The 14,856-nt window shown below is 44.9% G+C and overlaps 1 protein-coding gene across 2 annotated transcripts in view; it reads right to left on the bottom strand.

Annotated features, from left to right (window-relative positions):
* The window catches only part of nid2a (nidogen 2a (osteonidogen)), an 87,833-nt gene that overhangs the window by 53,515 nt on the left and 19,462 nt on the right, over nucleotides 1-14,856 (bottom strand). For both annotated transcript variants that reach the window (XM_047355367.1, XM_047355368.1), the window contains exons 5-8: nucleotides 2,676-2,777; nucleotides 2,411-2,550; nucleotides 1,175-1,307; nucleotides 772-1,092 (exon numbers count right to left, since the gene is read on the bottom strand). In XM_047355367.1, the coding sequence (XP_047211323.1) occupies nucleotides 772-1,092; nucleotides 1,175-1,307; nucleotides 2,411-2,550; nucleotides 2,676-2,777 (696 nt within the window). The remainder of the gene's footprint in view (nucleotides 1-771; nucleotides 1,093-1,174; nucleotides 1,308-2,410; nucleotides 2,551-2,675; nucleotides 2,778-14,856) is intronic.

Raw genomic sequence — 14,856 nt, 5'->3', positions numbered from 1 at the left:
GCCCCTTGTCACTGCTCTTGTAAGTGGTGTTCATGAAAAGGATCTCAAGGTGAGGTCCTGGAGAAAAAGCTGTCTGATTGGGAACGTCAGGTTCCCATCTTTGCTTTTTGCAGAGGATGTGATTCCATGACCTGCAGCATCCACTGGAGTGGGTTGAACTGATGAAGAAGCTATGATAATAGTCAGCTTCTCCAAGTCTAGGGCCATGGTTTCCAACTGAATAAATGTAGCCCAATTCTTCTTGGTCGAGTGTCAGAGTCTGTCTCAAGGGGAGGAGTTCAAGCATTTTGGTGTGTTGTTCACAAGTGGAAGGATTGAGCTTGATATGGATGGACAGATTGGATTGAAGAAAAGAACAGGGACTGAAGGAAGGATTGAATGATTAATGTAAGGAATGGAGGGAGAAAGGAAACAAGGATGGAAAATGGTTGAATGAGGGAAGGATTGCAAGAAGCAAAGTAAAATGACTGAATGAAGGAAATAATAAAGTTAAGAGGGAAGGATGAAAAAAGTAAATAAGATAGGATTGAAAGAAGGATAGTTTTGGGGGGAGGATCTAAGAAGGATGTTAGGAAAAGAATAATTGAAGGAAGGAAGAAACGACGGAACGAACAAAGGAGGGACTGCTTTTAAAGACTGACTATGTTTTGTAGTTCAGCAATTCAATAAACAGCATGGAATCAGGAAAATAAATAATTATGACCACTAAAATAAATTAAGACAACTTTTCATTTATGTTTAATATCACTGGCCAGAACTTGGTGTTGTTACCTGCGGTTGCTGTTCCTGGAGCCGCTGAGTGCGTCCTTCTGGGCCTGTCAGTGGAAAACGAGGTGGAGCGTACTGCCTTTCTGCTGGCTCCAAAGTCAATGGTACATCTTCTCTGTTGTATGACAACTGGCGGTCAGAATCTTCTGAACGAGAAGGAGGAGAGTCGGAACTTCCAGGTTGAATGGAGTCTGAGTGGTCACTACCAGCAGAATCTGGTTGGAAGTCAGGGCCTTTGCCTGCCAGAGTGTAGCTATCCACTTCTTCTTGGGTCTCTGGCTCAAAGGTATAATCCTCAAACTCATATTCAGGGGTGGTTGTGTCCTTGAAGACCAAGCCAGTGAAAAGTTAGAACTATAGTAAGACAGATCTAAGAGTTGGACTAAACAACGGACAATAAGATTACCAGGTAGAGGCCATATCCAACAGTAGATGGTGTAGCAAGGAGACCACCAATTGATGCAGGAATGATGGCTTGAAAAGAGTACCGTTTTCCAGTGTGGAAAAGCCAAACACCTGGAACCCCAGTATTTCCAACCCTGGAGGAGAGGTAATAACCAAATAAGGACAGGCATGTCCAAAAAATCCACAACATTATTCCTATTTTAGGTAATTCTATTATCTGTTGCCAAAGTTTTCACACTTCTTGAACTTTTCTACATTTCATCATATTACAAACAACACATCGCCCTGCGATAGACTGGCGACCTGTCCAGGGTGTAACCTGCCTCCTGCCCATAGACTGCTAAATAGACACCAGCTTCCCCGCGACCCACTATGGAAGAAGCCGTAGAAAATGACTGACTGACTGACTGACAAACAACACACTATAATCATCCTATCAAGTAAAAGGAACGTAATACATTTTTTCTTATTTCCAAGACTAAAAACATGAAAAGTGCCAATTTCAAGTCTTTTACAGCCTCTAACTCTCTTCCAGTACTGTTCAGTTTAACTCTGACCAGCTTCCCTGTACTTGCTGAAGACAAACATCCCCACAGCATAATGTTGCCCCCAGCAGGTTACACTATTGCAATGGTGTGTTCAGGGTGAATAGCGATGTCAGTCTTCCCATGCCCTTTTTTTCAGTGCTATTCTCCATGTGTTTGCTGTGTCCCCTACATGGCTTGAGGCAAACTTCAAGCAGGACTTCCTGTCTATTTGTTTTAACAGTGGCTTTCATCTTGACACTCTCCCATACAGACCAAACTTGTGTGCACAACTATCAGGTTTCCTGTCAACTGACACCTGAGCTGTTAATCACTGCAGATCTTCCAGAGAAGAAGCCCATCGTAAAGCTTCTTGGCTGCTTCTTTGATTAAATGTTCTTTTTATTCTGTCTGTCAATTTTGATGGGGGTCTCTGTCTTGGTAGATTTACAGAGACTGAACACTGCTCCATAAGATATTAAAAGCTGAAGATATTGTTTTACAGTCTTTCTTGGTAATCATAATGCCAAATTTAGGTAATGCGTGACACAAACATATAGTCACATTAAGTTATTTTTTCATATTTCAACTTTAAAACAAACCTGCGAGGTTTAAAAATGTTTTACTCACTCAACTGTTTTTACATTATACATGCTAGATGGCTGCCGAAGGTTGCTGCTTCTAAGAGCAACATGTATCCTGATTTTACTTACTGAGAAAGCCTTTTAACACTGTTTTCATCTTGGGCAACGGTATAAAAAGGTCCATCGGTTTTGGAAATAATGAAAAATGAAACTTCTCCTCTACTGAAGCCAACTCTAGCAGGAAGCTCTATCTCCACATTATAGGACTCCTGGGGAAAATATGATACAAGTGATTTTAAACCACTGTTAGCAGAAACAATATTAACAAACTGTGTGTATACAACACTGCAGTTCACACATACAGTACATATGCACATATAGCCCAGCATGTTACCTTAGGCCGTGTCCCAAAAAATGTAAGTCCATCTTCGGGATAAAGGAAGAGAACGTACGAGTCTGTCTCATCATATCCAATCACAGCTTGGAACGTATTGACCTTTATGGAAAGAAGTGAGACACTGACTCTGAATAGGATTCAGAACATATGTCAAAGTAAAATGTAACCTTTGATGAGGCCTTTTCTCCAAATCCAAATTTGGCTGATAGAAAATGTAAACATTTATTGAGCAAAATAAAAAGAAACATTCCCAAACATGTTCATATTTTACAAATTGATGCAGTTTAACTATTATTCATAAAGCTTTCCTTTACATATTATTGCTCTGTAGGAAACAGTAGATGTATGCTTACCACCTAGGCCACTAAGGTCAGTATCTGTAAGATGTATAATGAACACTGTATTACTTCCTCTGATTTGGCCACATTACAGTGTAGCATATTAAGACTTTTAAATGTCTTGCAAAATCACTATTGACACTCATCTCTATTCACTCCATCCAGCCTGGACTCTCTTCTTTACCTCTGTTGTTCACTGCATGTTGAATGGGTGGATAACAGGCTGGAGTGGAGATGCAACTGTGAAGCCATCTGCAAGAACAGACAGACTGAGCAGACTGTCCTCCTTGAGGAAGCTTATAAGGAAGCTGGTGTTTGCAGCAAGATGCTGCATATCTTCTATAAGTCTGTCGTGGAGAGTGTGATCTCTTCTGCCATCTGCTGGGATAGCAGCATCAGAGCCGGGGACTTAAGAAAGCTCAATATCAGTATCAGTATAAGTATCTCCACTTCTTGCAGCTTCACAATTCTCCTATCTCCCTCCTGTTCATATTCTGTCTTGCCCTTCTGTTCAACCTCCTCTTCACTTGAGACCATGCTAACACCTCCCAAGGTTTTCCTTCACCTGCTCCCAACTTTTACTAAAGATCACAATGTCATCTGCAAACAACATAGTCACTGCTTCAGTCCATATGTTGTCATAGAGAGCTTTGGTTTGGAAAGAATAAGAGAATGTTTTGTTCAACAGAGATTCATCAAGTTAAAATAGTAGGTAAACAAACTAAATAATGTTTTTTTCATTGTTGACCAAGGGCTAGTGTTACAAAAAATAAAGATTCCTGAAGTTTGTGTTAGGTTTATCAGGTTAGGTATTAGCCTATAGTAGGCCAGGGCCAGTTACCGGAGCTCTCCACCTTCCTAAAAGCTACAGTTTCAAAACCACAAAAATGTCCTGTCACACTGCTGCCATGGCTTTAAATGCTTTTAAGGAGACCACTGAAAACCTGATGGATTTTTTAATGGCTGCAGGGAACACAGTGTAACACAGAGTAACGCAGAGCTTCCCATCCTTCACATGTTGCTGCGCACTTCCAGTCAGCTGGCTGAAACAAGGTTACTGCTCTTTCCTTTTATTTATTAAAAAAGAGAAATGTAGCAGTTTGGAAATGTTTCCAATGAGTCCTGGCATGGAAACTAAAGGAGTGCCACACAACAGTCATTAAGATAATGCTGTTTTCAAACACCAGTTGAGGAGCTCAGTAATAACAAGTATACTTTATTGTTTAAGTGGCACTAGATATACATGTTTGTCAATGTACACAAAAGAATTAGATCATGTTATGGATTTATATTCTACAATTCATGTTAATAACACATTTTTATTGAAGTTTATCATATAGTAACAATTGTATATCAGCCTTTGCTACTTTCTGCTATTGCCTGAGTGACAAGGCAGCCTCCTCTGCTCAGTCACCCTCTGAATGTTTCAAACACTCACCTCTAATGTTTAATTTTCTCACTTCTCCTACTCCTGTTCCTCCATGTCTCCTTCCCTTCCTCTCTCATCTCCTGCTTTGCTGGGTATTGTGGGCTTCTCACCCCTCTTTCCGCCTCTTGTACCCACCACAACCATTTGTTGATCTGCCTTTCCAAACATTTAATCTATACGGACTGATGCATGAGGAAACGTAGGCAACTCTGCCTACTACAAACCACACTAAACAACACTCAGATTTTATGAATGAAGGAAGCACTTTGAACAATCCTACGTTGTTTTTCTTTGGAACAGCTCCCGATTACCTGCATGCACCCCAACATAGACACACAGAAACCAATGTATATATAACAACCCTTGTACTGACCACCTTCAGCCCAGATGTTGAGCTCCACAGCTGTCTTTCTATAAGTCTGAAGGTCTTAAAGGGTGGTGTTATAACTTGAAAACCAGATCTCATTAGACAGAGAGCCATAGGGCACCGACAAACACAGATGTCCCTTAGCTTATAGTCATCTCAAGTGAATGTATGTGGGTCTGCTTGTAATTGTTTACATCAACATCTTAAACCTATCTTGTTGTTTGTATGAGGGGGAGGACTTTGTAGTGTCCAGACTCTTTGTAATTACTGAGGAGGGGGCTTGCAGAAGAAGAAGAGGATGAGACGTTTTTTGTTTTTGTTTTAATACGTGTTATTAATGGGGTGTATTTAAGGCAAGGAAGAGAGGGGGATAAAGTACTGAAAGTGTGTTTGAATGCATATTTGTGTGTGTCCTTCTTGCAATCATTAAAGGGCTCTGGCAGAAGAAAAATATACACCAAGAGAGTGAAAAGCAAAATACAGATCAACATACACCAAATGATTGCTGGGTATCTATACACACGGTCCGGCTGTCATTTTCTGAACATTTTACAAGGAAGCTGTGACAGATTTGAAAGAAAATAATAATGTTTGCAATCTTTGACGTAGTACTTTCTGACAGTCCTGCAAGCCTTTGCTGTAGAATCGTAGGGAAAACAACAGAATAGGGCTGTCAGGATCTGGGGTTGTGTTTGTGTTTTTGTGCTTGCTACATGTGCTCATTCTCAGGTGGTGCTGGAGCTCTCAGGTATGCTGGGTGACAGGTGCGACTTATTCCACTGATTGCCAGGAGGAGTACTTAAGCAGGAGGCTGCCAGCGTTTCAATGCGAGGGTGTTTTGCCACAGTGGTACAAACTCGAGCCACACTCTAAGTCTATGCTTCGTTCTTCGACCTCGTTTAACTTTGTTTTTTGCTCCTCTGCAGATTTTGAAAGCCTAAGCTTTGGATCTAATTCACTGAGTTTTCTGGACTACGTTTCTGAAAGTTACTCTGGAAGATAAAGCCTGTCTTCGTTCTGAGGATTTCTATCCTGTGATCTACCTTCGTTTGGATTCGCATCAAGCTGGTAGCTTCCTGTGCTCTTCATCTCCTGAGCCAAGCCACAAGCGTACCCTGTCCACCCTCCAACGTAAGCCACCGCACATCGAACTTGTGTACGGTAACCTGAGCTCCACAGAACAGCACCAAGTGAACTCTCTACGGATATACCTGCTTAAGACCCGGACCCTGAATCTCATTCCCCTTGGCGACCTGACCATCATAACTCAGTAGGCCGATCTCTGTATCAAAATAACTATTTGCTCTTAGTTTCGTTTGTCCCTCCATTACCCATACTCATCCATTCTCTTCACTTCTCTCCTTACAGTGAGATATTTCGTCCGTTCCATTCCTGACTATATCTTCAATAAACAACCTTTATTTTACTTCCTCCTCCTGAGTGTTCTCTGTATGTGGGTCTGAGCTATTTTCGAACATAATGACAGAACACTCTCGCCAACAAGACCCAGCAGAAGCACTCAGGAGGACTCTCTCTGAACAGGCTAACCAGATCCAGTTTCATGATTCCTCTCTTCGTTCCCTTACAGAACAGCAACGTCAAACCAACCAACAGATAGAACAGATCGCCACCATGTTACAACAAACGCTAGGTACTTCATCCACCACTCCTCCAGAGGGTGCTTCTGCGTTTCCGGAATCCTTTCAGTCACCCCATTTTCGTGACGTCACATCCCCTAATCCGGACAAATTCTCTGGTGAGGTAGGAAATTGTGGGGGTTTTTTGCTTCAGTATTCTTTGGTGTTTAACCGGTCCCCCCACTCTTTTCCTCATGATAATGTAAAGATATCATATATAATTGGATTACTCACCGGCAAAGCTTTGCAGTGGGCTGAAGCCTGTTTCCCTGATTGCAGGGAGTTTGGTTGTACTTTTGATGGCTTCGTTAAAGAATTTAGAAAGTTTTTTTCACCTGTATTAGACAAATCCAGTGCTGGCCGACGTTTAAGGGCCTTAAAACAACGTCACAGACCCATTACTGAGTTTTCTATTGAATTCCGTACATTGGCAGCTACATCTGGCTGGAATAATGAGACTCTAAAGACTACCTTTTTGCACGCCTTAGATGATCCTCTAAAGGATGAATTAACCATGGTAGAGGATCCTCCTACTTTAGATGAGGTTATTTCATTAGCAACTAGGATAGATAACAGAATAAGAGAAAGAAGAGCCCGAGCAGAAAGGTCATATTTTCACCCCCAGTTAAGGAGTAATTCTCCATCCGTTGTCAAGGCCTCGTCACAACAATCAGCTACCGAACCTGAGCCCATGCTGTTAGGAGGAACTCGCTTATCTTTTGAAGAAAAACAAAGACAAAGAGTTTCTAGGCAGTGTTTTTACTGTGGTTACGCAGATCATTTCGTAGCAACCTTTCCTGCCTGCCCTGGGCCGTTAAAAGAAAGGGTCCACCGGCTTTGAAGGGGGGGTTGGTGGACCAAGCTCAGAATAGTAAAGCCCCCAGATTCAGCTTAACTGCGACTCTTTTAGTGGGTCAGCGTACATTGACGGTATCTGCACTTATAGACTACGGCTGCAAACAGAATCTCATAGATCTGGATTTGGTAAACCAGGCAGGAATAGAAGTGGAGTCTCTTGAATCACCACGTTCAGTTTTAGCTTTAGACGGAAAGAGACTACAACAGATAACACAACGAACCAAGCCAGTGGAACTAATGTTATCTGGCAATCATAGGGAAAATACATCACTTTTTGTATTTCCAGCATCTCAAGGTTCTCTGGTTTTAGGATTCCCCTGGTCACAACAACATAATCCACATCTAGACTGGTCAAGGTGTCGTATAGAGTCCTGGTCCGCTAACTGCCATTCATCGTGTCTAAGATCAGCGTTCACACCAAGTCTACCCCCACAGGCTAGCAGTGAGGACGAAGGAATCGATTTGACTCGTGTACCTCAAGACTACCATGACTTGAGAGGAGTGTTTAGCAAGAATAAGGCTCTATCATTACCTCCTCACAGACCCTATGATTGTGCAATTAACCTTCTCCCCGGCGCACCTTTGCCCTCTAGCAGACTCTACAACATTTCACGTCCTGAGCAGAAATCAATGGAAGACTATATCAATGATTTTTAATCAGCAGGTATTATTCGTCCTTCCTCATCACCACTAGGGTGGGTTTCTGTTTTGTAGGGAAGAAGGATGGTCCATTGCGTCCCTGTATAGACTATAGTGGTTTAAATCAAATCACCATTAAGAATAAGTACCCACTTCCCCTCATCACTTCTGCTTTTGAACCCGTTTATGGTGCCACGGTTTTTTCCAAATTAAATCTTCGTAACGTTTACCACTTGGTCAGGATCCGCCAGGGGGAAGAGTGGAAGACGGCTTTTAAAACGCCGTTGGGTCATTTCGAGTATTTGGTCATGCCTTTTGGACTGTGTAATGCTCCTGCGGTTTTTCAAGCTTTGGTCAATGATGTTCTCAGGGATTTTTTTGAACATTTTCATCTTTGTATATTTAGATGATATTCTGATTTACTCTAAGAATATGCAGGAGCATCGCAAACACGTTCGCCAAGTTCTTCAACGTCTCCTGAAGAACCGCCTGTTCGTAAAAGCAGAGAAGTGTGAGTTTCACAAGTCATCAGTCACCTTCCTGGGCTACATCCTTGAGGGTGGACAGGTACGTTCGGATCCAGAGAAAATAAGAGCTGTACTAGAATGGCCGGTGCCGGACTCACGCAAATCTTTTCAGCGTTTTTTGGGATTCGCCAATTTTTACAGACGTTTCATCAAGGACTATAGTCTCATTGCTGCACCTCTAACAGCTCTAACTTCTTCTAAGATCTCCTTTTCCTGGTCATCCGAAGCGGCTTTTTGTACCCTCAAGGAGAAGTTCTCTCGCGCCCCCATCTTGGTGCATCCGGATTATGCAAGACAATTCATCCTGGAAGTCGACGCATCGGACGTCGGGGTCGGAGCAGTGCTGTCGCAAAACTCTGAAGATGGAAGACTTCATCCTTGTGCTTTCTTTTCTCGCAGGTTCAGCAATACAGAGACGAACTACGACGTGGGTGACAGAACTCCTGGGGATAAAGTTGGCCCTTGAGGAGTGGTGCCACTGGCTTGAGGGGGCCAAACATCCCATCCAAGTCTGGACTGATCACAAGAATTTGGCCTACCTACAGTCAGCCAAAAGGCTAAACCCACGTCAGTCTCGCTGGTCCTTATTTTTCTCTTGTTTCGACTTGTGTATTTCTTTCAGGCCCGGACCTAAGAATACTAAACCCGATGCCCTCTCCAGACAATTCGCCACAGACGATTCGGTGAGGGAACCTGCACCCGTCATACCGCCCAGTTGGACGGTTGGGGCACTTAGATGGGAGATTGAGGACACGGTGTTAAAGGCTCAACAACAGGAGGCCGATCCTGGCAATGGGCCACCTAACCGTATCTACGTCCCATCTACAGTACAAGCTCGATTAATTAACTGGCTGCACACAGCAAGGTTTTCGGCTCATCCAGGTGTTAGTAGAACTATCGCATTGGTTCAAAGGAGGTTTTGGTGGCCAACATTACATAAAGATGTGAAGGAATTTGTTCAGTCGTGTGCTAGGAATAAGTCTTGTAACCAGCCCCCTGCAGGTCTTCTCCAACCTCTAAGCATCCCAAGTCGTCCCTGGTCTCACATAGCTTTGGATTTTGACAACTATTCTCACAATTGTAGACCGTTTTTCTAAAGCCTGCCATCTCATCCCTCTCAGAAAACTTCCTTCAGCCCTTCAAACCGCCAAATTCCTCACTAAACACGTCTTTCGTCTCCATGGAATTCCACAGGACATTTTGTCTGACCGAGGTCCACAGTTCATTTCGCAGGTTTGGAAACAGTTTTGTTTAGCTCTCGGAGCCAAGATTTCATTAACTTCAGGTTACCACCCACAGTCTAATGGTCAGACCGAAAGATTAAATCAGCAGCTAGAATCAACCCTACGATGTCTCACGTCCACTAACCCTTCTGACTGGTGCGCATATCTACCTTGGGTAGAGTATGCTTTAAATTCTCACATCTCCTCTGCCACTGGACGTTCACCTTTTGAGGCCTGACTGGGCTATTAGCCACCCTTGTTTGCTGCTGATGAAAGAGAAATCATGGTGTCATCCGTCCACCAACATGTCTGCCGCTGTAAGACCATTTGGAACTCAACTGTCCAGAGCCTCAATCCCACTGCAGATCAAAACAAGCGTTTTACTGACCGCAAACGCAGACCTGCACCGGAGTATCGACCTGGACAAAAGGTTTGGTTGTCGGCACGTGATGTGCCCCTTAAATCCATGTCTACGAAGCTTTCGCCTCGTTTCATTGAACCCTATGAGATTGAAACGGTAATTAGTCCGTCTGCTCTTCGTCTTTGCCTTCCTTCAAGTCTTCGTATCCATCCCACATTCCATGTTTCCCAGATAAAGCCAGAGGTGTCAATTGAGTATTATTTGCTCTTAGTTTCATTTTTTCCTCTGTTACCCACACTCATCCATTCTCTTCATTTCTCTCCTTACAGTGAGATATTTCATCCGTTCCATTCCTGACTATATCTTCAAGAAACAACCTTTATTTCACTTCCTCCTCCTGAGTGTTCTCTGTATGTGGGTCCGAGCTATTTTCAAACATAATGACAAGGGCTTGTGTGCCACAATTTAGGAGGTGGGTAAATCAGAGGAAAAGGAAGTATACAACATTGCCAAATGTATTGGTCCACCCCTTGAGACCTTTGCATTCATGTATTCCAATCACCCCATGGCCACAGGGGTATAAAATCTAGTACCTAGGCATGCAGACTGCTTCTACAAACATTTTTGAAGGAACGGGTTGCTCTCAAGGGGTCAAGGAAGTCCAGCATGTTAATTGATAGGATGCTGCTTGTACAGTAAATCAGTTGTGCAATTTCCTCACAACTAAATACTTCACATTTAACTGTTAGTGGTATTATAAAAAAGACTGGCCACGTACAGTGCCTTGCGAAAGTACTCGGCCCCCTTGAACTGGTCAACCTCTTGCCACATTTCAGGCTTCAAACATAAAGATATAAAAATCTAATTTATTGTGAAGAATCAACAACAAGTGGGACACAATCGTGAAGTGGAATGAAATTTATTGGATGTGTCAAACGTTTTTAACAAATAAAAAACTGAAAAGTGGGGCGTGCAATATTATTCGGCCCCTTTACCTTCAGTGCAGCAAACTCACTCCAGAAGTTCAGTGAGGATCTCTGAATGATCCAATGTTGTCCCAAATGACTGATGATGATAAATAGAATCCACCTGTGTGTAATCATGTCTCCGTATAAATGCACCTGCTCTGTGATAGTCTCAGGGTTCTGTTCAAAGCGCAGAGAGCATCATGAAGACCAAGGAACACACCAGGCAGGTCCGAGATACCGTTGTGGAGAAGTTTAAAGCCGGATTTGGATACAAAAAGATTTCCAAAGCTTTAAACATCCCAAGGAGCACTGTGCAAGCAATCATATTGAAATGGAAGGAGTATCAGACCACTGCAAATCTACCAAGACCCGGCCGTCCCTCTAAACTTTCATCTCAAACAAGGAGAAGACTGATCAGAGATGCAGCCAAGAGGCCACAAGCCACCTGGAAGACACACCAAACATGTGGAAGAAAGTGCTCTGGTCAGATGAAACCAAAATCAAAATGTTTGGCCACAATGCAAAACGATCTGTTTGGCGTAAAAGCAACACAGCTCATCACCCTGAACACACCATCCCCACTGTCAAACATGGTGGTGGCAGCATCATGGTTTGGGCCTGCTTTTTGTCAGCAGGGACAGGGCAGATGGTCAAAATAGATGTGAAGATGGATGGGGCCAAATACAGGACCATTCTGGAAGAAAACCTGTTGGAGTCTGCAAGAGACCTGAGACTGGGACGGAGATTTATCTTCCAACAAGACAACGATCCAAAACATAAAGCAACATCTACAAGGGAATGGTTCAGAAATAAACATGTCCAGGTGTTGGAATGGCCAAGTCAAAGTCCAGACCTGAATCCAATCGAGAATCTGTGGAAAGACCTGAAGACTGCTGTTCACGAACGCTCTCCATCCAACCTCACTGAGCTCGAGCTGTTTTGCAAGGAAAAATGGGCAAGAATTTCAGTCTCTCAATGTGCAAAACTGATAGAGACATACCCCAAGCGACTTGCAGCTGTAATTGCAGCAAAGGGTGGCGCTACAAAGTGTTAATGCAAGGGGGCCGAATAATATTGCCCGCCCCACTTTTCAGTTTTTTATTTGTTAAAAAAGTTTGACACATCCAATAAATTTCATTCCACTTCACGATTGTGTCCCACTTGTTGATTCTTCACAAGAAATTAGAATTTTATATCTTTATGTTTGAAGACTGAAACGTGGCAAGAGGTTGACCAGTTCAAGGGGGCCGAGTACTTTCGCAAGGCACTGTAAAATCACAGACAGAGGTCAGCAGATGCTTAGAAACATAGTGCAGAAAATCAATAGCCAAAGACCAACAAACTAAATGTGGCCTTACTTACCTCCAGAACAAAGCAAAGAGATGCTAATGTAAAAGGTTTTCATGGGCGAACAGTTGCATTGAAGCATTACAAGAAGCTTTGCATCCCCAAGTGCAATGCAAAGCTCCCAATGCAGTCGTTTAAAGCATGCTGCCACTGGACTCTAGAACAGTGGAGACATGTTCCCTTTCAGTCGATTCACTCAGTACAACACATGAGTATGGGATATCACGCCCTGCGTGTCCTGGCTGAAGCCACCTCTAATCACGCCTCCTAGGCAAATGATGTGATGACGACAGGTGACAAGCCCCACCTGCACTATATACCTCTCCGTCATCATCGTCATTACTCAGTTCTTACGCTCTTCACCTCGCTAAGAACACCTCTTTGAGTCAGGCTAGCTAGCTGCTGCTGGTTAGCTCTGTGTCTCTTTTCAAAGGGCTATTTGGAATTAGTTCAACTGCTTTTGTTGGAGTTAGTCACTGCTGCCTGCTGGTAAGCGTGTCTGCCCGCGAAGCGCTGATTTCAAGCAGTTCGGTCTGGCTTTGTGGTTCGGGGTGAGCACAAAGCCAACACAAGCGAAGCAGAAGTAATCTATTCGTCCCTGTCCTCAGGGGTGCGGCTTCTCGCTTCATGAGAAGGACCAGCTTGAGGCTTGTCCCGTCTGTCTCGGGATCGTTCACGCTCGCAGAGCGTTGGCGGAGCCCGAAGCATGTCCGTTCTGTTGCCAGCTTCATCGCTCGACCCTGGAGAGGCGGGTTAAATTCCTCGAAAAGGCGCTGGGAGAGGCTGCTGTCTCACGGCGAGACCCACTGCTCTCCGAGGCGGGAAACCCAGTTTCGTCCAATTCTGACGAGGACGGCTTTTCGGTCAAAGTCCCCGCTTCCAGCTGGGCAGACCATATGGAGTATGTTGATGGGTTAGCCGATAATGCAGGTGCTCGGTCTCAGCTTCAGCTAGAACCCCTTCAGGGAGAAGAGGACGTACTGGACATCGGTTTGGATGTTCATGGTCTGTCCGATGATGAAGATGAGTCTCTGCCGAGTCAGGCTGCCGCTGCTGCGCCAGCAGACCCGGGCGACACGTCTTTCTTCTCTCTTTGCCGCCGTGCAGCTGGAATGGCCCTCCCCACCTCCTGCGGAGAAGCCATCGCGATTCGCAGGGTTTTATCTCCCCTCGGAGCCGGCCGCAGTCAAGCATCATCTACCCATGTTCCCAGACTTTATCTCTGAGTTGACGTCTTCATGGAACAAACCACTGTCCACCCGCGTCACGGTACCGGGACAGTATCTGGACCTGGAAGGCGCCGAAAAAGCCGAACTGGTGAATCTTCCGCCTATGGAACCGTCTTTGGCAGCATATCTGGCCCCATCCCAAAATCACGGTGTGGGTGGTCCAACATCGCTTCCGTCTAAGCACTGTAGGTTCTCCGCTGCTCAATTGGAGAAAATCTACAAGGCTCAAGCGACCACCCCTCGTGCCCTGAGCTCCATTACCATGCTGCAAACATACCAAGTTATGCGCTTGGTGGAGCTTGGAGCCGCAACACCGCCGGAGAGCCCTGTGATGCCACTCTTGAATGAGGTGAGAATCACCGCTGACTACATCCTCCGTGTATCCCGCTGTGCCGCGCTATCACTGGGCAGAGGGATGGCATCGACGGTGGTTGCCCAAAGGCACCTGTGGCTGACGTTCTCTGACATCCCAGATAGGGATAGAGCCGTCTACCTGGATGAACCGCTGGTAGCCGACGGGCTGTTTGGACAATCTCTCGACGCCATACAGGCGAAATTCAAGCAGAGGAAAAAGCAGACCGAAGCACTGCGCAGTATCATCCCCAGGCGAGATGTGAGACCCAAATCCAACTCGGGCACTCGCAAACCAGCTGTACCGCCACCCCCAGCGAAGAGGATGACGCGACCCATGAGCTTGAACCCTCAGACGGCACAGCCACAAAACCACGGCCAAGCTCCCCGAAAGACGGCCTGGAGCAGGGGTCCTCCTCCGGGGCTCCAGAGGGACTCGATGTCCCGAAAGAAGAAAACACAGTCCTCCTAGCTGTGGGACTCGGGACTCAGGAGTTTCGGGAGCAGGGGGACATGTTTGCCAGTTGTCGGCGGGTGCCGTCCAAAAGAGGTTTTGCTGGTGTTGTTCGGGATCCCAGTCCCAAGAGGCGCTGCGTTTCCCCCACACAGTCTCCCAAGCACAATTTCCCAACAAATATATTTGCACTAAAAACCCCCAGTTTGGGTGCGTTGAATGTGTTTCTGAGCACTGCAGTTGTTCCAAATGTTTGTATGGATGCTCCAAATGTTTCAATAAAGACAGTTTTTCTATGAAAAAAAGTCAAAATCAAAGAGCTGCAGGCAACAGCCAAATGAGGCTGCACCTCTCTCGCACGTCGGGAGAGGGCAGCACCGTTCCACCAACAGTGCCGCAGGCTTCACGTCTCCATATGTGGCGCGCATGCGCACTCCATCCTTGGGTGGA

Source organism: Girardinichthys multiradiatus, chromosome 24, assembly GCF_021462225.1.
Source record: "Girardinichthys multiradiatus isolate DD_20200921_A chromosome 24, DD_fGirMul_XY1, whole genome shotgun sequence".
Classification (NCBI taxonomy): Eukaryota; Metazoa; Chordata; class Actinopteri; order Cyprinodontiformes; family Goodeidae; genus Girardinichthys; species Girardinichthys multiradiatus.
This window is presented reverse-complemented; position numbering and strand designations above follow the sequence as displayed.